At 46.1% G+C, this 26,099-nt stretch overlaps 2 protein-coding genes across 2 annotated transcripts in view; one reads left to right on the forward strand and one right to left on the reverse strand.

Moving 5' to 3' along the window:
* CTNNA1 (catenin alpha 1) overlaps positions 1–26,099 on the reverse strand; it is a 120,139-nt gene that overhangs the window by 42,116 nt on the left and 51,924 nt on the right. Inside the window, exons 8-9 of the mRNA XM_082291379.1 lie at positions 7,476–7,556; positions 6,503–6,655 (exon numbers count right to left, since the gene is read on the reverse strand). Of these exons, the coding sequence (XP_082147505.1) occupies positions 6,503–6,655; positions 7,476–7,556 (234 nt within the window). The remainder of the gene's footprint in view (positions 1–6,502; positions 6,656–7,475; positions 7,557–26,099) is intronic.
* LRRTM2 (leucine rich repeat transmembrane neuronal 2) lies at positions 15,647–17,257 on the forward strand (the record flags this gene model as incomplete). Its single annotated transcript, XM_082291416.1, has 1 exon — positions 15,647–17,257. A coding segment is annotated over one exon (1,611 nt), but the record flags the coding sequence as incomplete, so codon positions are not given.

The following is a 26,099-nucleotide window of genomic DNA, read 5'->3' on the forward strand; positions in this document are numbered from 1 at the left end:
CTCCTTGATGACATGACATGACTAATAATCCAATATTGCTAATGACTAAGATGATGAAAATCCAGACATGCATCAAGGCTTTTAGTTAAATATCAAGAATTAAAACGCTTATGCCACATCTATAAAAACTTTACCCAAAAAGCTACTTAAAAATGCTGTTGGAATTAAGACTTAAATATCTGGAAAATGAAAAGACTCTACTGCTTTTCAGCTGCCTCTGAAGACATCATGTCAACACCACCTAAACCCAACTGCTCTCACACTTCCCGACCACTTTTACACATTTCCCTTTCCACAAAAGCTTCTGTTTCCAAAGGAAAAAGGAACAGAGTAAACACAGGGCAGTTTCTAGTGGAATAAAAGCACATGAGTATTTTCCCCACCCTACACTCATTCACCTCCAAATTCTACCCCCTCCACATCTCCCTTGGCCCCAGTGTGCACAGAGCAAGCCCCTCCCTGCCAGCAGTCACACGGCGAGGTGACTGTCCCTGTGGCTGAGGTGTGGCAGAAATGTCTCTCCTCCATGGAGCAGCAGCAGCAAACCAAGAGCATTTCCAAAGGCAGAAATTGTCTCCAAACAGCCCAATCCCTGCCCAGATTTGTGAGGATTCAATCCCTTCATCCCTGCCATCAGTTTCACTGTCGTGGCCCTGCTTCCCCATGTGCACTTGCAATGAAATCTGGACAGAAAGATTATCCTGAAGTCTCTTACTTCTCTTCCAACATGATTTTTAAACTCTACCAGCATCCTAGAGACCCTTTCATACATTATTTGGTGTAGCATTAGAAGATTGGCCTCAAAAAATAACCTTACAAGAACAGAAGTTATCCTATTAAAAGGTCACTTGCCTTTACTTATGTATGATGTATTAAATTTGTATACCCAGTTTTGTTGAAAAATGTAGGAACATTTTTCTGCTGAGGCTTTCCTGCTTTCCTGATTATGAATGTAAGGAAAGCATGTTCTACGAGAAGAATTTAATTTATTTATGAATTAGTTGACTAATAAAATGAACTTACAAGGAAAGTGCATCGGCTGTTGAAGAGTGTCAGACTTTAGAGGGCACATTAGAGTAACACTGGTCATTTATTGAAGACATTAGTTTTAAATTGCTGCCAAGGCTATCTACAGACAAATTACAGAAAACGTGCTTGTGCTTTGGAAGAGATATTTTGCTCATTTTGGTCTCCATTTTAAATGGGAAATAACTCTGTCTCTCTTCTCCAGACCACAGTGCAAGGACATTTCCCTTGTAATACAAAATTACATTAAAAATAAAAGCAATAAAAGACAAACCTGAGTTGGCAGATTTTTTTCCCCTCTGTAAATGAGAGTACTGGAAAAATAGGTGCTGAGGTACCCTGGTAATGACCCTAGTCTGCAAAATGCTGGGTTTTGAGATATGAATAAAATTCAGAAAAACACTCCAAGTCAATACCTGAGTTGGGTGCCAAGTGCTTGTCTGCACTGTATCCCAGGAACCTCATCCCTGCCTGGCAGCCCTGACTGATCCACAGCACCCCCGTGCTGGCAGGCAGGAGGGGAGAGCGCTGAAAGAATGAGCAAAGCCACCTCCAGAGAGGTTTGGAAAACTCTGTAGAAACTCTGGAAATCAGGTGGCTGATGGACACAAAGGATAATCTTGTCAGAGCAGATTAACTTCTGGATCTGCTGGATTTTTCCACTCCATGCCTTGTTTGCAATGAATGGTGCCTGGCCATGCCCAGGTAAGTGACACCTTGTGACCAGGGGACAGCCAAACCTCAGCTTTTCCAGACCTTCACCGTGCCTCCAGTCTAAAAGCCAGTTTTTATTTTAAATCCAAGCTGTGTTTTATCCACTTCACATTTTTTAAAAGCCTTTCACATGTAAAAAAACCTGCAGCTGTTAAGACTCTCCGAAGAACATACAGGCTGCAAGTCTGAGCAAATCAGGATAATTGCAAGAAAAATGCAGCAAGTGTGCAAGGCTTCAGGCTTTGGGAAAGGGGTATTTTTAGACTGAGATCTGAAGAATTACTCCAGGACATTGGGCGAGACAGTGAGGGCAACAGAAGGGGGAAATGTCAGAGCAAGAGGCTACAGAAAGCTTATGGAGCTGCAAGTGCCCAAATGTGATTCTTTCCAAGCAAATAAATTTGCCGTCTGCATCTGTTCATGGGTTTCACTGAAAATGAGAAAATCATCACTCCATATGCAAGATGCAACCCAGTGCATTAAAAAAAGGCACAGAGCAGTCTTTTCAGATAAATTAAAGCAATTAGAAAAAAAAATCAATGCTTATGAAACACCACTGAGAGCTTTTGCCTCCTTGGTCTTACCAATATTTCTCTGAGAAGAAGACTTATAAATAAAATTTAAGTTGAGAAAAACATTTGACACAGGGGTAGTGGGTTCCAGAGGAAGAGGAGATTATTTGTTCTTTTTAAGGAACTACAAAATATTCTCCAAAATATTCTTCAGCAAGTAAACTGGAGGATTTTAACCTGGACTCTGTCTTCATTTACCTTTCATTCCTGAAACGTCTGAAAAATTTTCCATTAAAACTACACAGTGTTAGACTGTGTCACAGCGTAAAAAGTGACAAATTGACAAGCCAATTTTTATTTTTCTAAAGCATTCAACAGTGTAGCAAAGGTTTCTGCTTAACATGTGGGGCTTTTTCCCTTTGCAGGAGCAGGCTGGAGCATCCCTGGGGAGAGGCACAAAAGCAGCTCAGCCCAAACGCTCTTCAAAGCCTGGCAGGGACAAAGAGCCAGCGTGGTGCTCAGTGACATCAGTGCCCATGAGCACCACACTGCAGGACAGCCCCGTCTCTTCTGGGGAGAAACAGTCACTCCAAGGATGCCAGTGCCAAGCTGTCCTTCCTCAAGAGCAAAGCCAGAGGCCGGAGAGCCAAGGCTACCTCACCCAGTGGGAAAAACCACTGGAATGGAGCAAGTAGTTCCCAATCTGGAAACTGGGAATACTTTCAGAGTTTACAAGTGAACTTAAGTTTTTGTTCCGCTGGTTCCCCAAATGCTGTCTTTTCTGTTATTCTTGTGTGTTACATTGAAATTGGCTTCTCAATTCCTGAATTGAACTCCTTTAACCAAATCCAGCCAGAGTTAATGGTCTGTTAGCACAGAGCAATTTTGAAAGCTATCTTTGAAATGTATTATTCAACTGAGACAAGGCTCATTCTACTCTTTTACTGTTACACAGTTTTCAAAAGGCAGGATAAAATGGTTAGGATTTTACTATGTGGGAAACAAATTAGATGGGAGCCCTTTGGGATGTGCTTGGTATGGGTTCTCTAGAAGACACAGACCCAGCAGGCAAATCAGGCTTTTGTGGTTATTGGACCTTTTGGTCAAATTTGTCTGCCTGGACGTTAGGAACCACAAAAGCAGACAGTGCTGTGCTGCCAAGAAGGGAACATTTCAAAACGAAATTACCCAAATCATGTGCTTGCATCTCTTTATGGGTGCTTGGAGGGCCCATAAACAGCCCTGCACTGCAGGAGCAAGAACTCCCTGTGCTAACCCAGGGCAGAACCAGCACTGCCACTCCCTCTGTCCGGCCAACGCCTGCAACAGTTCAGTATGGAAAATAAAATAAAATAAAATAAAATACATCTATCTCATTATATATCTCTCAGGGGCTGGTTCACTGACTCCTCCAGCTCACAGACACGGGGGTATTGACCCAAGGTGCAAGCCCTCCCAGCAGTCCAGTGGGGATGTGCCAAGCTCCCCAGGGCAGAGCAGCATCTCCCACACGTTTCTTGCCCTCGCTCAGCATCGAAGGGAAGGAAGGACGTGCTCCCCTCTACATCTAAATCACAGGAGCCTGTCAGTCAGGGCATGATGCACCACAGCTCCACTCTGTGCTGCAGCTGTTTGGGCACATTTGACGTCTCGAGTCGCTCGGCAGCACTTGTGAGGGCAGCTCTGATAAGCTCCCTGCACACTCATCTCCCCCTGAAAGCAGGTGGAAGCAATCACTTCCCATCTCAACAGGCAAAACATCTTCTGCTCTGCTCTTACACAACCTTCTATTGTTTCTCCTGAGTTTCCTGCCCAAGAGCAGAATCACCAGGGAACCTGCACACATCCTTCTCCATTCTGGCAGAGACACAAGACATTTCAAGTGCAACCCACCCTGACCCATCTTCCCACACAGTGACTGTGACATCTCGTACGACTCCAGTGGCTCTCCTGCCCCTTGGGACAAGGGCTCTGCAGGAGCACTACTCCCCTTCTGTCGAAGCTAAGTGTATGTATTAACCCATCTCCATTCAGGGAAGAGGTTTATAAACCATCTAGATCATGCCACTCTGCAACTACAGTTACATTTCAGACAGCAAAAGCAATAACCAGGCCTTCAAAAAGCTGTTGCAGCAGCGTATCATTTTAGCAGAAACTTTTGATGCCAGTCAAAAATATTGCTGAATGTCTACTTTCAGGGGAACAGTCCTTGGAAGAAAAGAGTGTCTGGCTGTACAGAGGCTCTGGAAAACTCCTCTGCAGCTTAGTGTTTGCACACCAGGTAGGGCCAGTGCCAGTGGGGATGGAACTGTGGCTGCTCCGGTGGGACACGGCTCCTGAGGCGACAGGGAGAAAGGGCTCACCTGGCAAGGGCTGGGGAGAAGCTCAGGGACAGAGCAGCACAATTATTCCTCTGTAAATGTGCCAATAAATTCCATGTGTGGACACCACACATCTGCTGAGGAGGTAGCAGAACTCTGGCAGAACAGGCACTGCTATTGTTACACCATTCAACTTCTCCTGTAAACAAGCCCTAAAAATAATTTTCTAGATAAATCAGGCTTGCAACATGAAGAAGGGAGGCTTTAGACCAAACCCACTTCAAAGTGTTCCCAAGGCTGTATCCTGCTGCCAAAGCAGGGCACAGCAGCACTGCCTTCCTTCCACATGCTGCTTTGCAGAACAACGTCAGTTACTTAAAATTTAGATTAGAATAACTTTGCAACTCTAGGAGGACAGCACTGACGCTGAAACATGACAAGCCAAAAGTGAAAAATGGATGCCTTCAAGGAATTAAAGATTTTCATTGCTTAGACAGCAGCTCTAAAGAGCTGGACAAACTTCATGCACACCAGACTATGGGGCAGTTGCAAAGTGCACTCAGAACCCTACGAAAAATACATTGTGCCAGTCAGAAACTACTTTTACTGATGTGTGGTAAGTCTTATTAGTGAGCAATTTGAATCTGCCCAGCTGTGTGAGAGTATTCCCCACGAGCCTTGGAGACACATGGACTCCATTATCAAACCCAGAGACACTGAGAGAGCAAAACCACACGAAACAGCCTGGGACTGTTCCCAGGGAGCTGCTGAGGTTAAGCACAACCAGCCAGAGCCTCAAAGCATGGAAGAGCACAGAAGGAGCTTTTGAAGCTTATTCCTAGTGGCATGTTTCCTCAACAATACCTGTAGCTGTTTGTTCCTTGCCGTTCAGCATCAGCTGGCACAGAACTCTCACGCGAAGGCGGCAGCAAGGGGTCGAGGCTCCCCCGGTGGATCCACGAGCACAGGGCACACTCTGCATCTGCTCTCTGCAGACACACCTCCCTTGGAAATCTGCTTCCCTCAACACTGCACTAAAACCCTTAAAGCAACTGCCTGACAGGAGGGGCAGCCAGGTGAGGTCAGCCTCTTCTGCAGGTAATGAGCGAGAGGACAAGAGGGAATGGCCTCAAGCTGTGCTATGGGAGATCGGCAGGAATTTCCCCATGGAAAGGGTGCTCAGGCCTTGGCAGGGGCTGCCCAGGGAGGTTTGGAGTGCCCATCCCTGGAGGTGTCCAAGGAAGGGCTGGAGGTAGCACTCGGTGCTCTGGGCTGGGGACAAGGTGGGCATCAGGCACAGCCTGGACTTGATGGGCTGGGAGGGCTTTTCCAGCCTCAGGGATCCTGGGATTCCAATTAAGACAGGTTGGTCCCATTTAACCTGGTTTCCCCCCCCAGTTAGAGCTCTGGTCTGCAGTTCCACCAGCTGAGAGCCTTTGGGTTTTCATTACAGAGGGGTGGCAGGGATAAGTTGTGTTGTCATTCCGAGTGTCTTGTTTGCTCTTTACACACACACGAGCAGGTTTTCATTCTAAAAGCCTTCACATAAAAGGCCTGTTTATATTCAGTGGGATTTTACTGGAAAGAAAAACCCTCCAGGCTTCAAGGCAATGGGTCAAACCATCCAGGAGGAAAATCTTGCCCCCATCTCCCGTACTCCAAATGACTACCTCCAAGTAACAAAACCTTTATCATCCACTCACACTGTAATATCCACAACTACATGGGTTATTTAACAGCTCCTTTTGATAAGCTTACATTTTCAATTATTTAAATATTAAATAGTGTTTAAATTCATTCAAATAAAATTTTAAAAGGAAATTTATTACAGAATTTGCTTTGTGCTTCAAGAGAATTGAAAAACCTGTTTTGCCTAGTCTTGCCTTAATTTAACTAGCAACAATTAAATTTTAATTTGTACCATCTTACCTCAATCAATTTGTTGGCATGTTCACGGAAAACCTGGGCATATTCTTTAACTTCTTTTTCATTCCCATTCTTGGCAGCTTCAATCAATACTAAAAGAGGAACATTTGTTTCCAGAAAAGAGTCTGAAACATGGTCCATAACAGCTTTGCGGAGCTAAAGTAAAAATAAAAGAATGAGTTATTCTTCAGTAGTGTTCCACTGCTGTTTCCCTCTTACTGTATTAATACGTAAAGCTTAAACTACTTTTGTCATTGATCCCTTTTCCTTTGTGTGACCAAGGCTTTCCTTGCACTAAGTCTTGTCTACACACTTTTTGCTTCAATTTAAATTAAATCTCCTTAAAAAATGGATTAGTTATAGAAGTGCAAGTCACCAGTTTGGCCACAAATATTGATTTAGCAGCTCATATTGGTTTTGTCTGAGTAAATTTGCTGCTTTCCCTCAGCTGATTAAACAACACACTGATTTAACTTTTTTATTTTTCTGCTAGAATAAAAACATTTTTCAACAAACCTCATCCATATTCTCGCTTACTCAAAAATGGGAATGTATTGCTTTAAAACCAAACAGACAAAAGGCTGACGCTACATAAATATAGTTCTCAAATAAAACAGGTTGAGATGAACACCACCAGAATTATAAAATATCACTGATTATCTTCAAAATCCATAACATGAAAGTTGTTTTTTGGGACGTTTTGGTTGGGTTTTTTTATCTCTCTTGTCATGAGGATGATTAAGACTCCAACATTTGTATCTCACAGTTAACAGGGAATTAACAAGGAATTACATTCCCACCTCATGCTTCCCTCCGAGCCACGCACTGGAAGCTTCTGGCTTTTAATTCACTGAAGACAGGCCAGCAAACCCACTGCCCAGCAGAAACAAATCCCCAGACAACACTTCCCAGAGGGCAAGCATGCAGCAAGGCACTCGTTTGTCTCGGCCAGTACCACCTCTGACACATTCATTACCTGTCTGCGCAGGTCTCTGGTCTTTTTGGTCATTTTATCAATGGCAGAGTTCAGGGCATCACTTCTTTCCTTGCGGCCAGCCTGGAAAACAGCAGACAGAGAGATAAACAGGTATTCAGGGTCTCAAAGCAGTTATTATTCATTTCAAATATGTTGTAAGCTTCTTTCTTTATTTTTCAGGTTTGCAAAGTGATTCTGCACCCTGGCAGTGGTCTCCACCTCCCTGATAAGGCAGTCACTGCTGCCTCCACACCCCATCCCCAGGGATCACACAACACTGCTCCTGAGCAGGCAGCCGAAAGCCCAAAATCAAAAGTCAAATCCTTATGAACCTTTTGCTGGGTAAGAAATTCAACATTTCCAATGAGTCTCCAGGCCCACCCACGGGAAGCTGCCAAGGTTTTGATCCAGCACGTTTCTCCTGAGCCCCGTTGTTAGAGAGGGCAAAGGGCCACGCAGCAGGGGCAGCTTCCCTTTTCCATCAGACATGAGGTCAAAGATATCCTCATTTGTACCAAATTAAGAGTTAGGTAAGACAGTGGTGGTGGTCTGGTTTTGCTGGGAGTTTTTTCTGTATAATATAGCTTATATTAGGGTTTCAAAACACACTTTATGCAACCACAATCCAATTTCTGAAGTCCTAAGCCACAATCAATATAATTATCCAGTCGAGAAAAAAAAACCATTTAGCAGTGCTGCAGAGAGGGTATGCCAGGTATCAATTCTCCAGGTGACAGGCTGGTGTGAAATATCTGGATGAACAGCCTGGAATCTAAAACACCAAGTCCACTCTAGAGCAGAAATAAAAAATGGGGGGGAGGGAGTTAGGATGTTGTAATGTCATTATAGTGTAATGAATTATTGAAGATTTGTCACTGCCATGATCAAGTTATTTGATTCTCATCACAAAAGGTAACTGAAAAGTGACTGAAGCTAAACCCAGGAGCTTGTTGTGGCGCTGCCACAGCCCTCAGCAGCCCTGGCACTGGCCCCCGTCTGCTCCGCATTCAAAAATCGAAGCTGAAGGCTCCAAATACAGTGAAGAGTAATGCACTGATTTACCCAACACTTTGCTGTTCCCCTGCTCGGGGGATATGACAGACAAGATTTCCTGATCAATGGCTTTGTCCCTGGCATGCTGGTGGCAGTGGGGAGTGCTGGCACCTGAGGGGGACAGGGGGACACTGACCCCAGAAGCTGCCACCAGGCACAAGCTGCTCCGAGACACCAACCTGCAGTGGCAGCTGCTTCTCCTCCTGATGTTTCACCCCTGTTTACCCACAGCAACGTGACCATTTTACTGAACCCACAGCACCCCTCCCCATACACTGGGGTTTTTCTCAGGAACAAGTTTGGATCTAAGATATATGCTCATCTATTATGCAGAAAGCCAAACATTCAGCTATTCCAAGAAGTGCCATTTTACTTCTCCCCGGGTGCTCCCACATTACCATTTTAACAAGAAGCAGGAGCAGGGATTTGAGGCGAGGCCGCCCATCAATTCCACTTTGCTGTCCCTGCCTTCACAGCCCACAACAGCCTCAGTGCACAGCACCAGATGCCTTTTGGATGAGAGGAAAACCCAGAGATGGCTTCCACTAATGGACAATCAGTTCATGAGACCACTATGCAAAAAAGAGCACATTACAGCCTGAGCAGCACTGATTCCTCACTGCTGATCCATTCCTACTGCACCACGTCCCAGCGCAGGAAGAGCTGTAGAATCCAGCCCCATTAGATTTTAGGAAGACAGCTCCAGTTTACTTCCACATTGTTGGCATGCAGAAGTTTTAGTACAGAAGCTTGTCAAAAGCATAACCAGAATTTCCTTCGGAAGGCTGCAGGATAAAGCACCCTGCTAATTTAGCTCTGGTGATTTAGCACACAGAGCTACTGACTGGGATCCTTTGTTAGGGCTGAGCTGGGGCAGAACAGAACAGACCCAGGACACCTCTACAGACACCCTGCTGCTCCCATTGACATCTTAAACCATCACAGCCAACTCCAACCAAGGTCCTGGACACAACAATGTCGAGTTTTGCCCAGCTGAAGTTTCTTGACTTTTTTTTCCATGCATAATAAACACTGTGGGGCCAATCAACCCCACTAGGACCTGGTGGAACACATGAAGAGCTGCACAGCCTGTGGCAGCATGAACGCCCCTGGGAACGCTGAGGATCATCCCGGGCCACACCACTGTCACTTTGTCCTGGCTCCCACACACCTCGGGAGTTTTACCCATTGGTTCCACCCCACAGCTCAAAAGTCCTGTTTGAACTACTCTCCCTCTCTCAAGTGATAAATCGTGTTTTAAAGGCTCCAAGTGCCAGTTTAGCTCTTCTGGGTAATTTGTTCCACTAACCAATTAGCCTGACCATTAAAAACTGGTCCTCACGTCTGGTGTGAACCTTCACTGAGGAGCCAGCTAATGACCCAGGAGCACAAGGCAGCCCAGCCATTAGCTCCTGCTATCCACGGGATTAGGAGGACTCACAAGAGTGAAGCCCAAATATTCAGATTTCTAATAGGATTTTTAGATATTCAGCACAAAACTCTGCTGAGGGAATCACAAGCCCCGCAGCCAGCGAGCAGCTAATAGATTCAGTAGATTTAATAGGGTCATGATGACCATGTCAATCTTCCTGCAGTACAATATCCCAACTCTGTCCAGCATCATGGATAATAAATTTAGCCACGGTGCAAATTTACTTTAAATTAAATCAGATCTTTATCAAAGAGGATAGAATTGATGTTAAAAATTGCTCGTTTCCCCACCCCCTTAATCTCTGCTCTTCCCCCACCACTGCTGCCCTGCTTGCAGAGCAACACAAACATTCCCTGTTGCATCCCTGCTGTGCCAGCTCACACCACCATCCCCAGTGGGGCTTGTTTTAATGCTCAAAGCAGAGAAAGGGGATTTGTGTACAGGGAGGGGAGCAGAATCACCATTTCTGTCACAAAGCACTCCTGCTGTAGGTGTGCCACCTGAATTCAGACAACCAAAAGATGGATCCAAGCTTTTCCTGCAGCTATGGAGGTTAAAATCTAATCCCAACTGAGTTTTGGAGATACAGGAGCACCGTGGTGGTGATGCATTCCACCAGCATCAGCAGAGCATGTGCTGTAACCAGCCACTCAAAGATACGTTTTTGTAGCTAAACATCACAAACATCTGTTGTTAAAGGTTCATCAACAGTTTGGGTTAAGCTGAGCCCACAGAGGAAGATGGTGCCTCCTGCTCAGCACCACCTCGCACCATCCCTGCAGAGCCAAGCATGCCCCCTCCCCAGATCAGCACCCAAATGTGAGCCAGATGTGCCACTGCCCAGAGCCACCACTGCCCCACCTGCCACTCACCATACAATTACCCAAAAAGGATGGTTGGCAGAGAGGTTTCTGCTTCAGGTTGTCTGTGAATTGTCTTCTGGGCTGTCAGTACCACAGGCAGCATCCTGGTTAATGATGGGGCTGAATAAGTGGCAAATGAGTGCCTGGCACACCTTCCTGTGGGCAGGCAGTGGTGTGACACATGCCACCTCTGAGCTCTGCCTCCAGGGCACACAGGACATCAGCTCCCAGGGGCATTTTGTCCCATGCTTGGTTCTGCCTTGCCCCCCAGCCTAATTCCGTGTCTACAGAGGATAACCATGCATGGCCCTCCAACACTGTGACAGCAGGGCTGCCACCAAATTCCAGACAGAACAGTGCTGATTCAAGGCCAGGCAGTGAGAGCAGCAGAGCGTGGCCCACACAAATTCCAGCAGCGTTTTCACATCCAAGGTCTGCTGGTGGAGGAAGCAGGACTGTGCCCTGGTTTGCTGCAGGAAGGAGTCTCCCACAGCCAGCCCACAGCTCAGCAAAGCAAACAGGCTGCATGGCATGGTCCAGGGTTCAGCAAGAACCTGAGTGACAATAAAGCTGCCTGCACTGTCCCCCCTGCCCAGCTGGCCATGCCACAGCACTGCCAGCCTGACATCACCAAGGGGTGAAGTTGGTTCGCATGCCAGCCCACGGCCAGGCTGCACCAGAGAGGGGAAGGGTGGCTGCTGCACTCACCCCGCTACAAGGAGGAATTACCATGTGCAACCAGTGCCAGGTGCAGAGAGCTGCCAGACAGGGAGGTGACAGCCTCCTGTGGTGGGCACGATGCCACCACACGTGCCCTCTGCTCCCAGGAAGACAACGACACCCGACCTACAGTGCCGTGTCCCATCCCTCCCACTGCCCTGCCCCAAAGGACTCTCTGGCTCTCTGAAGCACTGGGCACATCTGCTGCTGCTGCTGGATCACCTCGGACATGCCTTTGCCCCACGTGCCCCTTCCCAGGGCTCAGTCCTACCCCAGCTCACGGCAGCGAATCCGAGTGACAGAGTATGCACGGTGACACTGCAGCCACACGTCCCTGCTCACCTCCTGCCTCACAGTCCCGTGACACAGCACAACAACCTTCTGGCCAAAAAGCAGCAAACCCTCCCATGGCCCCCGAGGTGCAATTCCCACAGCCCTTCCTGCAGGCAGAGGGGTGAGCTGGCTGCCTGTGCAGTGCCACACACGTGGCTGCGTGTCCCGGGTGCTGCAGTCTCACCTGCAGCTCCAGGGCTTGCGCCCTCCAGGCCCCCAGCACAGCAAAGTCACGCAGCCCCCGCATCTACATCCAGTAAAATTAGCTTTTATGTTGTTCTTAATACACTAGGAAGGCTTCCACAAGATGTCAGCCTAACTAAATGACAATGCTCGCCTCAGGGTGCAATTCTACTTTCCCAGCGCATGGGTTTAGCAGGAAAACCAGTTGTGCTGCTGCCCCAGGAGTGGGGTAGGTGAGAAGCCCCCAAAAGGGTTATCTGGTCCTAGCAAGCTTATTCCTGCCAATTTCCTTGTCCACGTTCAACGTGAGGGTTCAGGCTGCCATAAAGCTCCCGCTGTGGCAGAAGTGCCCAGATGGCATCAACATGGTTTTCCTTGCCGGGCAATGACTTTTCAGGCTCAGAAGAAATGCATTTGCATGAGTTTTCTGGGGGTTTATTCCCAGCCTTTTACACCTTGACACCCCAAGCAGCTCCCAAGGAACAATGTGAATGTCACTGCAGTGTTCCACACTCAGGAGACTCAGATGCACACTTGTGGTAATAACTGCTATTTCACAGCAAGTGCACATAAAAACATGTTTTGCTAAGAAAAGCACCCATAAAGTTCGCGTTAACAGTTTCCTAAACAGGAAACTCGCTGGCAAGGTGCTAAATAGCCCTTGTTTGGTTAAGGGCCAAAGAATGGAGAGCTTCAGAAAAGGAGCAACTCACCGTGTTTGAACATTAACTCTTAACTCTGTGCCAAATTACACAATCTTGACGTGGGAGGAACCTACCAGCAGATACTGATGCAAAAAAGCAAAATGTTTCCAACAATCCCTTATTTCAGTCTCCTGGTAAGAGTGGAAGAGGCAGCAGCGGGGAGGGCTAACAGTTGACCTCAAATTGTACCCTTTGGAATGTTGTTGTTAAATGTTACGGTAACATATTGAAACGTTCTTAGAATTGAAAGCAACACTTCAGATCAGGGTGTTGTGCAGAGCTGCTCCCAGAACCGTCCGCAGGTGCTGCGGTTCCGCTGGGCAGCTGAGCCTCAGCTCTTTGTACACTGAACGTTAAACAAGAAGAAATTCTTTAAATAGGTTTATGTAATTTCTTTGCATGTATTTCTTTCACCCTGGAGCAAATGTGAAAATATTTACTATGGCAGAGCAATTTAAGAAATTTATCTAACATTTCCTAATTTGCTTAATCATTAAAGACAGTTACTCTCCTAATGGGTTCAGGGTAGGGTTTGTTTTGCTTTAGCTCTTTTTGAGGTTTGAGGGGGTTTTGAGGTTTTCTTCTTGTGTGTTGTTAAAGAGTTCACCTTCTCCATCCCTTTACTTTCCACCCAGTGCTCCCGTTGAGTCTGCCCATCCCAGAAAGGGAGCACCAGAGGCAGTGTCCCCTTCCCACCACCAGCAGACAGCCAAGGGAGAAGCAGGCAGGAAACAGCAGGTCTTAGTTTTAGCAAGGACCTCCAAGGAACCAAAGCAAGGAACTAACACTTAATAACAAAGGTAAAGGCCATTTTATTTTAAAACCTTCTTTTGACACAATTCATCTTGCTCCATCAGCTTGGGAAATTTGTTATTCTCGGCTCATTCCAGATCTTGGAGGTCGGAGGTGATACCTCGCTGCTACACAGCAAACATTGTCAAGTGCCTCCTACTGCATTATTGCTTTATATCTCAAGGTGAAAATAAAAAAAAAGCTTATCAGCTTATCCAAGTTGCCTGGAGCAGGAAGCCAGCATCCCCCTGCTGCACCCACATCGAGCCACAACCAGAGCAGTGGCTCCGAAGGCTTTATCTGCACATGCATCCCAAAAACATATAAAAATGTCAGTCAAGCCTGGTCATTTACCCTTCAATACCGACTGTCCCAGAGGAGAGGTTGCTCTGAATAATGGGGCAATGAACCTTTAAAGCAAGCAAACAGCCTGAGAGCCCAGTGTCCTCCTCCTGGCTGTGCGAGCACACTCCGACCAGAGCCTGGCGGGGCTGGACCAGCACACACAGCTCTGCAGGGACACAGCTCTGCAGCCCTAAAACCACAGGATAGCTGTTACAGAGCCACCCTGCAGCCAGAGGCTCATGGAGGTGGTGTCCCCCTTTCTGAGAGAACACACAGCAGCAGGACATAGCGAGTGACCACAAAGAAGCCCTCGCACCGCTCCGAGCCCCGACTGGAAATGCCAACCTCACTGTTTCCTCCCTGCACTCCAGTGCCCAGGAAAAAGCAAGTACAAAAGCCACCGTTTGGGAGGAGAAAATAGATTTTCTAGTTTCATAACCACACACTGTCAAGCTGGATTCCAATTAAATTTTTCCTGTGCCCTAACACAAGCTTTGCTTTTTCCAGAAATTTCCCCTGACTCGAAGCACTTGCTCCTGTGCCCTGCTCCCAGGCTGTACTTCCTGACACACCAGCACCAGCTACACCACTGCTCTCTGCACTTCTGCAGGGACCACAGTCGCACATAGCTGTCACACGGAGCTCTGAGCTGCCCAATCCCTCTCACCTCCATGAAAGCCAGTGCTGACCAGCATCCTCTATTCAAACTCTGCGCATTTTGCATCTAAAAGTTCCTTTCATGCAGGGAGATTTAGTAGAGAAGTGGGAGCAGGCAGCACTCAGGCACTTCCACCCGTGGCTCTGCGCTGCTTTTAACCCCAGCTGCGCAGAGCCGGCGCAGATGTGGGGGGAGCAGGGTGCTGCAAGTCTCTCCTGCTCCTTCTGTCGCGGGGACGAAGGACTCCTGCCGCTGGATTTTTCCCCCTCTATCAGTGGTCTTTAACATGATCACAGTATGCAGAACAATGCTTTAAAACAGCAAAGCTTCTGGAAAACCCAAACAAAAGGAACGTCACCAGGTGACGTCAGCCTATATAGAGCCCTGTGTGGTCGCAGCGCATAAGCAAATCCATTCTTGTACCGCTTCCCTGAAAAGCTTTTCAGTAAATGCACTCATGCTACTACAGGAGCTTCTCTCAGCAATAAGCCACCCATCTGCCATCAACAAGTTAGGACTAAAGGAAGCCACAGCTGCGGAAAAGGAAAACGTGAGCTTCAATTAACCAGCTGAGCAGCCACGGAGGACGAAAACTTGTATTAAGGCTTAAAAATTTCAGACCTGTCAGAGGAGATCAAGGCAGCAATTTCAAAAGGAATATTCCAAGAGAGCATCGTGGATTTTGCACTAATATCAAAGGACTCTAAACCCGGTCAATTATTCAAGGCTGTCTCATATTAGAGCCTTTCACAGACTCACGGCGTTGAGTCTCAAACTACGACTGAATGCACCCTCCAATGTACTCAAAAGAATGGGTAAGTTCCTGCGTTTCTCTGTTCCTTGTATAATGAATGACGGCTCTGCTTTAAAGGAGCAGTTAAGATGCTAAAGCTGATTGCTCTGCAATGAACCTTATGAAAAAATGTTTTCCGATAGTGCCACTGTAACCCTCCGTAATAGAGATAAAGCCTCCTCCTAAGTGTAATGTCCAAGTATTCGGTTTGTCGTAGTAAGTTGTTTCTTGCATTTAGAATTAGCTTGTTGGAAATGCATGGCAATGTTATCTGCAGTGAAATCTTCCACCGTGATGTTCCAAGTGTACTGATAAGGCTATCCTATCTTGTTGTTTTCCTAAATTATATTCTGCAGGCTTACATTTCAAGTGGCCATTAGGGGCTCGTATGCTGGCAGCACTATATGCAATGAGTATGGTTTTAAAAATGCTGCCTGCCTTGGGCATGGCTTGTCCACCAAAATGTCGCTGTGAGAAGCTGCTCTTTTACTGTGACTCTCAGGGGTTTCACTCAGTGCCAAACACCACTGAAAAGGGCTCGCTAGGTTTGTCACTGAGGCACAATTATATTTCTGAACTTGAAAGGGATCAATTTGCAAGCTTCAGTCAACTTACTTGGCTTCACTTAGATCATAATCAAATTGCAACAGTCAGAGAAGATTCTTTTCAAGGACTGTATAAACTTAAGGAATTAGTCTTAAGTTCCAACAAAATCTTTCATTTGCCAAACACAACTTTTAGCCAGCTGCTTAACCTGCAGAATTTGGACCTCTCTTTTAATCAGTTATCCTCTCTGCACCCCGAGCTCTTCTACGGCCTTCGCAAGCTACAGACCTTGCACTTGCGATCCAACTCCCTGCGGACCATCCCGGTCCGCCTGTTCTGGGACTGTCGTAGCCTGGAATTCCTGGATTTGAGCACAAACCGCTTGCGAAGTTTGGCTCGCAATGGATTTGCGGGATTAATCAAGCTGAGGGAGCTTCACCTAGAGCACAACCAGCTGACAAAGATTAATTTTGCTCACTTCCTCCGGCTGAGCAGCCTGCACACGCTCTTCTTGCAGTGGAACAAAATTAGCAACTTGACATGTGGGATGGAGTGGACCTGGGGCACCTTAACAAAGCTTGATTTGACTGGAAACGAAATCAAAGCCATCGACCTCACTGTCTTTGAAACTATGCCTAACCTTAAAACCCTCCTCATGGATAACAACAAGCTCACCACTCTGGATTCCAAGATCCTGAGCTCGCTGACATCCCTCACCACCGTGGGCCTCTCCGGCAATCTGTGGGAATGCAGCCCAAAGATCTGCGCCTTGGCCACATGGTTGAGTGGCTTCCAAGGTCGGTGGGAGCACTCCATCCTCTGCCACAGCCCCGACCACACCCAGGGAGAGGATATTCTGGATGCAGTGTATGGTTTTCAGCTTTGCTGGAATTTATCGACTGTGGTTACCCCCGTGGCTACGACGTCGTACACAGCTCCAACTACCGAGTACACGAAAAGAATAAGCTCTTCTCATTTCCATGTGGGAGACAAAGAGATTCCAACTACGGCGGGCATGGTCGTTACCACCGAAGAACAGTTCCCTGAGCCAAACAATGCCATCTTCACTCAGAGGGTAATTACAGGAACAATGGCTTTATTGTTTTCTTTCTTTTTTATCATTTTTATAGTGTTCATCTCCAGGAAGTGCTGCCCTCCCACACTAAGAAGAATTAGGCAGTGCTCAATGATTCAAAACCACAGGCAGCTCCGATCCCAAACGCGGCTGCATATGGCCAATATGTCAGACCAAGGACCCTATAACGAGTACGAACCCACCCACGAAGGACCCTTCATCATCATCAATGGCTACGGACAGTGCAAGTGCCAGCAGCTGCCCTATAAAGAATGTGAAGTATAATACCTACAGCCCATCACAAAGTAAATCAGATAAGTAACCTATTTTAAAATTGTAGGGACCTACATCAGATTCTAATTTTTACAAATGTTGACATAAAGCCTAATTTTCCAAGCTACTTAATGGAAACATTGTTTATGGAGTGGTGCAGTATTTTTAAGTTTTTTAAAAAATAAATCCATAATATTTTCAGTGTTAAAGAAGCAATGATTACATTAAACTTGCACTCCTAATGTTTAAAAGTCTAAAGATATGCTCACCTCAAACTATGTAAAATGTTTCATGTTATGTAATTATATGACTGTGTGTAAACATTTATACCCGAGTCTCCATATTCTACTTTTTCTACTGCAAACAGTCCGAGGGGAAGGATACTGGATATCTGTACAGGGATCTGTGGGGGACGTGCGCTCCGTTTGTTCCACTGCAGCTGGAGGATCCCAAACACTGCAGCTGGCTCCAGGCACTTTAAGGGCAGCTGGGGAGGAAGATTTTCCTCCTCTGAGCATTTCACTCCAGTAAGGGAAAGGAGGGAAAACAGAAGGAAAAAAAAATAAAGAGCAACAAAGGTCCAGGTGGGAATTTCAGTGCATTGGGGTGAATTTATCTGAAATACAGTTTTTCTCTGTGCGTGTTCATAGCTTGGCTTGCTGAAAGGCACAGCAGGCACAGAAAGGAACAGTTCACACAGGCACACACAGCCCTGGGCAGGATGGGCACACACACACACACAGAGGAGCAGGATGGGCACACAGCCCCAGGAGCAGGATGGGCACACACACACACAGAGTGGCAGGATGGGCACACACAGCCCTGGGCAGGATGGGCACACACAACCCCAGGAGCAGGATGGGCACACACACGGGGCACACAGCCCCAGGCAGGATGGGTGCACACACACACACACACCCAGGAGCAGGATGGGCACACACACACACAGGAGCAGGATGGGCACACAGCCCTGAGCAGGATGGGCACACACACAGGCACACAACCCCGGGAAGGATGGGCACACACACTCCCAGGAGCAGGATGGGCACAGACACCCCCAGGAGCAGGATGGGTGCACAGCCCTGGGTAGGATGGGTACACACACACACACAGAGGAGCAGGATGGGCACACAGCCCCAGGAGCAGGATAGGCACACACAGCCCCGGGTAGGATGGGCACACACACCCCCAGGAGCAGGATGGGCACAAAACCCAGGAGCAGGACGGGCACACACACACACACACAGAGGAGCAGGATGGGCACACAACCCCAAGGAAGGATGGGCACAGACACCCCCAGGAGCAGGATGGGTGCACAGCCCCGGGTAGGATGGGCACACACACACCCCCAGGAGCAGGATGGGCACACAGCCCTGGGTAGGATGGGCACACACAGCCCCAGAAGCAGGACAGCCCTCCGTGTGTCCCCAGACTGGCAGTGTAGCTTCTTTCGGGAGGCTCAGCACGCCGGGATCGATTGGAAATATTAAGTACATTCAGTGCTCAGCTCCCTGGTTTCACTTGATGATGCTTTTCATGAATTCAGGCTAATTACTTAATGACAATGAACAAACAGCATTTCAACACCTTTTCATGTGTAAATACCCTTAATGCAAGGTTCTCTTGATTAAAAGCAAATATCAACAGCGAGGTTAAGGAGAAAAGGGAAGGAAGAAAGGAAGGAAGGAAGAAGCCTCTCTTTGTCCCCCTGCTGCCCCCCCAGCTGAGGCTTCCTCTCGCTGGGAAGCTATTTTCATGCACTAACTCCACTAGTTTCTCTGGAGACAGAATTAGCCCCTGTAATATAAGCTCTCACTTGTCCTCCTCTTCCAAAATTCAAGATAAAAAAAGACCTCTTCTGATAAGTTAGGATAATATGATTAGTTTATAGAATAGTTCACTGAAAAATGTTTTGCTTCTTACTTGATATGGGACAGAATCTAAACTAGTATGACTTAAAAAACCCCCATATATAAATATATATACACACACACCTCATTCTAAGGGGTAATTTGGTTTCTTTAGCCAGAAGTACCATATTGCTATTTATACTCTATTATGAAATTATATGTAAATATTTGCAGATCTATGCAGTGATGGTGGTACTCAGATGCCACAAGGGTGGGGGGGTGGGGGGTCTGCAAAGGATTACATTATTTTTAAGTCAATTGCTCAAATATTGTAAACATTCTAACCAAAGCTAAAAGATGCAGAGGGATGGAGAATTATTTTATATATATATACATGTATGTATAACTAAAAAATGTGTTGTGTCCAATGCTGCAGTGTTAAACAATTACCAGCACACCCTGATGAAGAAACGAAATTCCTCACAGTGTTGCCATACCTTGACCAAATCCATAATTACAGTATGCTAATTGTGATGTACTAAACTATCCTACAAACTTTTTAAACAGAAGAAACACTGCATAAAAATCTGTTTGCTATTTCACTCTGCTTTTCTCTCTATATTACCACTTAGTGAGGTATTTAGGGTGCAATTATACAACAGTTTGATGTTTTCTTGTGAGATGAATTCGTCCAAGGCAATTATAGCAAGATAAGTAACTTCTGTTAAAATTTTACATAAGGGTTTTTCAATGGCTGGTTTTGAAGATATTAATTTGCATCATTTTACTTTTACATACAGTGCCCTTATTATAAAACCAATATTTTGTTTATTTCCCTTGACTCTGTACTTTAATGGAAGAGATCCAGTGAAGCCTAATGGATTTCCATGGAGATACCTTTGAACTCTTGTTACTGTTAATTCTAGGATGAGTCCATTTACACCTGTTCTGGGAAATTAATTACTGCTTTTAACTGACTACAAAAAATCCTGCGGGGTAGGTGGACAAAGAGCAGATGTTCTGTATGATTATATCTCATGTGAAGCAGAAGGCCAGAGCTAAGCTGAGAAATACAAACCCATATTGGTGCCCAGGGGTATTTAGCTGACTGCAGGAAGACTTGCTTTGCTCCTTCCCATAACTAAGTGCTCACAGCTCTTCTGAGGCCCAGGATGCTGCTCTAGGGGCAGGTGAGGGAGCAGTGAGTGGGCAGTGAGTGGGCATTGAGTGGGCACTGAGTGGGCATCGCTCTCCCTGCCTGTGCACCTCCCTCACCCCACACTGGTCAGAGCTGGCACAGATCAGCTCTGGGAGCCTGAGGAGGAGGCACTTAGGGATGACTTCTACCTACAGCTGCAGGGTACCAGCACAGACAAAGTTATCACTGAGCCCGTTAATTATCCTGGCAGCCAAATAATCTGGCTACGCTGCCATCCCCCATCAGATGTCACCACTGAACTCTGAGGGCCTCAGCTGCAGTTGCAGGAAGCAATCCCACCCCCTCCCTGCAGGCCCTGCAGTAACCCTTGCTCTAAGGCAGCTCAAGGGGCACCACGTCAGTCTTCCAACAGGAACAAGAAGTGGCTGCTTAATTAAGAGCTGAGGTTCCTCCAGAGGAGGTGCTCTGCCAACACCCCAGCTCCATCCCACTCCATCTTTATGAGCTTGTAATTACACCCAAGAAGAGCAAAGACAGATGCTCCAGCAGGGCTGGATTTAACCCTCGTCTCCATCCCTGCCACTCATGGCAATTTTCCAAGCATTAAAGCACTGTTCCAGTGCCTCTCCAAGCAAACCCACCCAGGCACCCAACTTCTCCCTCCCACCAGCACTCCCAGTTTCCACTGGTCCTGCAGTGCTTGGCTTGCAGACAGCAAAGCAGGAGGCCAGCAGGCACAGCCCAGCACTGTTCCCACTCCCGCTCTGTACTCCACACTCATCCACAGCCCATCTCCCAAATGCCGTGGTTTACGTCTGCTATTTCCAAGCCCATTTGTTGCCAGGTTCCGGGAATAAGCAAAGCAATTCTGCAAACATTACATTTAGGGTAACAGGTATCATAAAACTCACAGAATGTCAAACACTAGCAGTGAAGTCAACTTGAATTCCCTGCGGAGGGACAGCAAGCACCAGGCAGAGCCATCGTTCTACACAAGGACACAGCCAGAGGCTGTTAATATTTTTTATTTTAAAGTTACTGTCTTCCATTTGCAATTGCTTGTGACTCTTCCAGGCAAGGAGGGGATTGGAATAATTGTGCTACTCTGCAGTCTCTGATTTATTTTGTTGATGGAACAAGAACCACGATGATTTGGTTTAAATTAATCGTATTTCAGTAGAAGCACTGGGTGATGACAGGAGCTTGTTAACTTGCCCTCCCCAAATACCATCTCTGCTGCACAGCCTCGGTTTGTACAGATCCTACATTGCTTACAGGTGCTTCAACACCCCGAGGCACAGCCTCAGAGGTCTTTGGGTCTTTTAGAAACAGAATTTCTTGTACTGCTCTTGAGGTGCTTGTCCCATCCAAAGATCTCCTCCAGCCTCGCTGATCTCCAGGCAGCTTCTCCTGCTCCCCTCCCTCACGTCAGTGAAATGGAAACCCAGCAGCACAAGTTCAGGTTTTGAGTCATCCTCCTGAACAGGCTGAATTAATGCTCCCAGTTAGTCGCTCTGCATTAGATCAGTGTTTAAATGCACACAAGTAAAAATTACCCGATGAAGGGTAAAATGGGTGAGTGTTCAGTCTGCAGCTGAAGTGTTCTCTGCACTGAGCTCCCGTTCCCTATCAGATGGAAACAGAACAAATGCTGCTCCAGCAGTGTTTGGTTTTGTTTGCTTCTCTCCCAAGCAGAAATGATGCGATTTTTCAGTGATCAGCCACATGCAAATCTGAGCCTCTGAGCTTCTGTCCCATTACCCCCTTAGAAGACAGGAGCCTATAGCTACCTTGTAAAACCAGAAACATCCTGTGGCTTTAAAGCAGAAATCTGCACTACACACTTATTTTTAATGTGTCTAAGATAATTTCTGTACTACTTTAATGGAAATAAAGTTGATTTAATTTTGTGATCTGTGTAGCTATCAAAATCCATCTGTTCAGACCTATGAAACTTACCCAGGAGCTGAATTTCATCTTTCTTATGAAGTTTTCCATAAAAAATTAAACAAGTTCAGAAGGGGATACAGTATTTCTCCTCCCCCCCAAAAAAAGGAACAAGCAAGGAAACAACAGAAACCAAAGGCAGCAGCTCCTCCCTCCCCACACCTTCCTCCACTGCAAATGTCCCAGATGCTAAAATTGGTGCTGGGCTTTGCTTTTTAAGGCACCACGTTAGCAGGATGCTTAGAGATAATTTCAGAATCAGCTGGAAATTCAGCATTTCACATCTTGTGTAAAATTCTTTTGAGAGGCATCTAGGGAAAGGTACCAAAAGCTTTGAGGGGTATAATCAGGCCCCAGATGGGGTGAAACACCAATGTACACCACTGTGCAAGCAGGTTGTACACCACTGTGTAAGCACTGAGAAGCTACACCTGCCATCCCCCAACCACTCCTTTGTAAAAAGCCAAACAAAACCCACCCCGTTTTTCTTTTTACTAATGAAAACACTAGTAAGTGAACTATTCTACCAGCTTAGCAACCCAAGATTACAGAGAGTCCTTGATGCGTTGTGTTTAAATTATGTTTCAAGAGCCAACTTCTGGTGGGAGGGGGTGTGAGTAATGGAGTAAAACAAGTGCAGTGTACAGAAGCATTTTGTTATTAAAATTGTGTATACTGTAAAACTGAATTTGCCTCTTTCTTCCTCCCTTTTCAAGCAGAGGTGTCAAAAGCTCACTCTTTCATGGTATGTTAAAACCAGTCTGCACCCACTGTCCCAAGCAGGCAAGTCAGGTTTGGGCCATTTGCCAGAGTCACCCAAATGCAGCACCTTCTGTTGCACCACAGGGAACAGGGCTGCACGGGCTCCTCCCAAACCAGGTGTCTCTTGATGAGCAAAACCTGTCTGCGTGAGCAGGCTGGGAGTGAAAACCAAACCAAAGCCAAACTCTTGCCTCTGGAGTAGCTGGATCGGGATCAGGGCAGGCACAGCCGAGCTGCGAGCCCTGGCTCTGCCCCTGGGTGCTCCCTGGGTCTCCAGGGACACCACCATGGCCACCTGTGGGTCACTGCGCCAGCCAGGAGCTGGCATTTCCAACGGGACCGCCCTGCCAACAGCTCAGCAAGGACAAAGAGCCCGTTAGGTTTAGAGGTGTCACACAGTGAGACATCCCATCAGCTCTGAGTCACAGCCCTCCAGGAAGGGCCACGAAAACATTCCTGGTACAAGCAGTGTTCTTTCCATGGGCTACCAGAGCGGACACAACGTTCAGAGCCACCAAGCCTCAATACCACGGGAAGGATTCCTGGGTTTGAGAACTGACAAGTTCATGGACACAGCCCAAAAGCCTTGATAGAGAACTGAACAAAAGAGCAAGTTTCAGGATGTTCCAAGATGATTACACGCACCGAACCGCCAGCTAAAATCATTTTAGTAACTAAGCATTAGCTGCATTTACTTTTTTATCAAAAGGTTTGGCTGGAACAAGTTCTCAAGGGTTTTAAATGTCAGTTGGCAAACTGCCTCTCAAATCCTTGTAATACTTCAGAGCAGCACATGATATATCTATTTTTTTTAATTCTCAGAGACTAATTTTACAAGCAAAAGCATCTCTCAACTACAAACCCAGTTGTTCTCACAACCAAAGGTAACGTACCTCAGAGAAAAACCAGTATTCTGAATACATTATGCAAAACCTTTAAATCCAATTAGTAACAAGGAAATGTCAACATCACTAGCAACTTACTCTTAAATGCAGGCTCTGTTAAGACAACTGCTAAAAAATTGAGATTCAAGAATTTGACTAGAGAGGATTGCACAAATGAACTGAAAACTGCAGCACTGGGAAACCCTGACTGTCCTCCAGTGAATGTCCAGGCTAAGGGACAGGATTCAGTGTGAGTGTTCACCCACCACAAAACCCTGATGTCAGTATTTTCTGTAATCTGTTCTTAAGGAAAAGCTCTACAAAATCATTGTTACCTAATCAAAAAATTCATTACCATGAAGATTTTAGAAGATTTTATTAAAATGAGTTAAAGCTCTATTTGTCATATTTGACATAGGATTCACATGGTCTGGGCCTTATTTTGGATGAAATGTTTTTACAGTGAGGGTGGTGAGGCCCTGGGATAGGTTACCCAGAGAGGTGGTGGATGCCCCTTCCCTGGACACATTCAAGGCCAGGTGGGACAGCACTTTGGGCAATCTGATCTAGTTAAAGCTGTTCCCACTCACTGCAGGGGGCTGGACTGGGGTGGCTTTTAAAGGCCCCTTCCCACCCAAACCATTCTGTGATTCTATGAAACAGGAAAGTGACAAGTGTCTCATTAACAAATTTCCGGGTTTACTTCTGTGATGCACAACTCCAGAGGTTTGGCTGCCAAGGGTACTGAGCAAACTTTTCTGAGCTGATAGGTAACCAAACCCTGCTTTCAGCTCTTCAGCAGGTGTTAATCCACAAGGTCTGTAATTTGACTTTTCCTTCTAAGTCTGCTAAAAGGACAAGAGTTAAACACACACAAAGTTGAGACCTTCTGAACAAACAGCATAAAAACCAGGAGCAAGAAGCTGAACCATGACCAGAGGGGAACATCCCTTTAGTTAAACCCAAGCTCTTCTCCACAGTATGTAACACTTCCAGTGTAAACAGGCAAAATAAAGCGTATTCTCTGCTACCTGCATGTTTAAATGAAGGAACAAATCTTTCTTTTATAAAACCAAAATATTTCTTTTAAATGCCATGGAAGTAACTTCCCTGTTATCTCCCAGCAAACTCTGCTCCTTGCACACTGAATACTCAAGCAAACTGGACACACAGGAGGTGCTGGTTTTCCCTTCCACCATTCCTTACCCCAAAGGGTGGGCAGTGCAGCCACTGCTTGACAGAGGTACATCATGCTTTATACCAGTTAAAAAACCAGCCATATTTCATGGGAAATCTTGGAGTAAGTGGAAAAGGTTCATCCATCAAGAAGGTTCTTAAATAATGAATGAGTCATAATTCTTTACAGTCAAAAGCAATTAATTTTCTGTATTGTAATCAGGAGAATAAATCTGAAAAATCCCTTCTAATGGCTCTGAATCTGAAGGTAGTGTTGCAGCTGAATTTTTAATCTTAAAATACAGGAGCAGTGAGGACTTCTGCTGTTTAAACATACAATCTTTTACCAAATAGAACAGCTTTACTGCATATCTAGTAGGTAGAATGGGTTTCGTGAGACTACATGAGATTAAAGACAGCACTAGATACAGGAAATGCATTTCAAGCAGAAAGGTCCTTCTAAGATACCTCTTAACTATATAGCCACTAAAATACTTGAAATATCCTTTATGAAGTGTACAAAATACTCAGAAAATCTTACTGCAAGAAGTAGTTTTACTTATATGTTTGCAGAGAGCTAAAAACATTGAGAAGCACGTTAAGGTGGAATCCAGCTCAACCCTACAGCAACTATTCCTATTAGGATGCATTTGCTCTCTTTCCAACTAACTCCTAATAATCCATCACATATCCAGAACCTCTGCCTCAAAAGCCATGTGCTGTTAGCTGGGACTATCAATTTCTGCCCTCAAATGGATTGTTTCCACCCTCACACCGCTTTAAGTTTTAATTCTTTTAGAGAAAAAAACCAATAAAATTAATAGAGCTCTTAGTAAAGCTAATAATGACACAGTCTGCTAGGAGGGAGAACGTGGGAAAGGGGACAGGGACACAAGACTACAAAGGAGTTTCCATTTCTGAAGTCACCACACAGCACTTAACTGGGGGAAAAACATATTCCCCTGCACTGCAGCCACTCTCAGCAGCTTTGTTAACAACCTCTGCTTTCAGGAAGGCAAATTTTATCTGCCCAAGCAGCTCCAGAGGGGAGTTGTGCACTGAACACCCTCAGCACA

This window comes from Coloeus monedula (genome assembly GCF_965178545.1).
Source record: "Coloeus monedula genome assembly, chromosome: 15".
In the NCBI taxonomy this organism is placed as follows: Eukaryota; Metazoa; Chordata; class Aves; order Passeriformes; family Corvidae; genus Coloeus; species Coloeus monedula.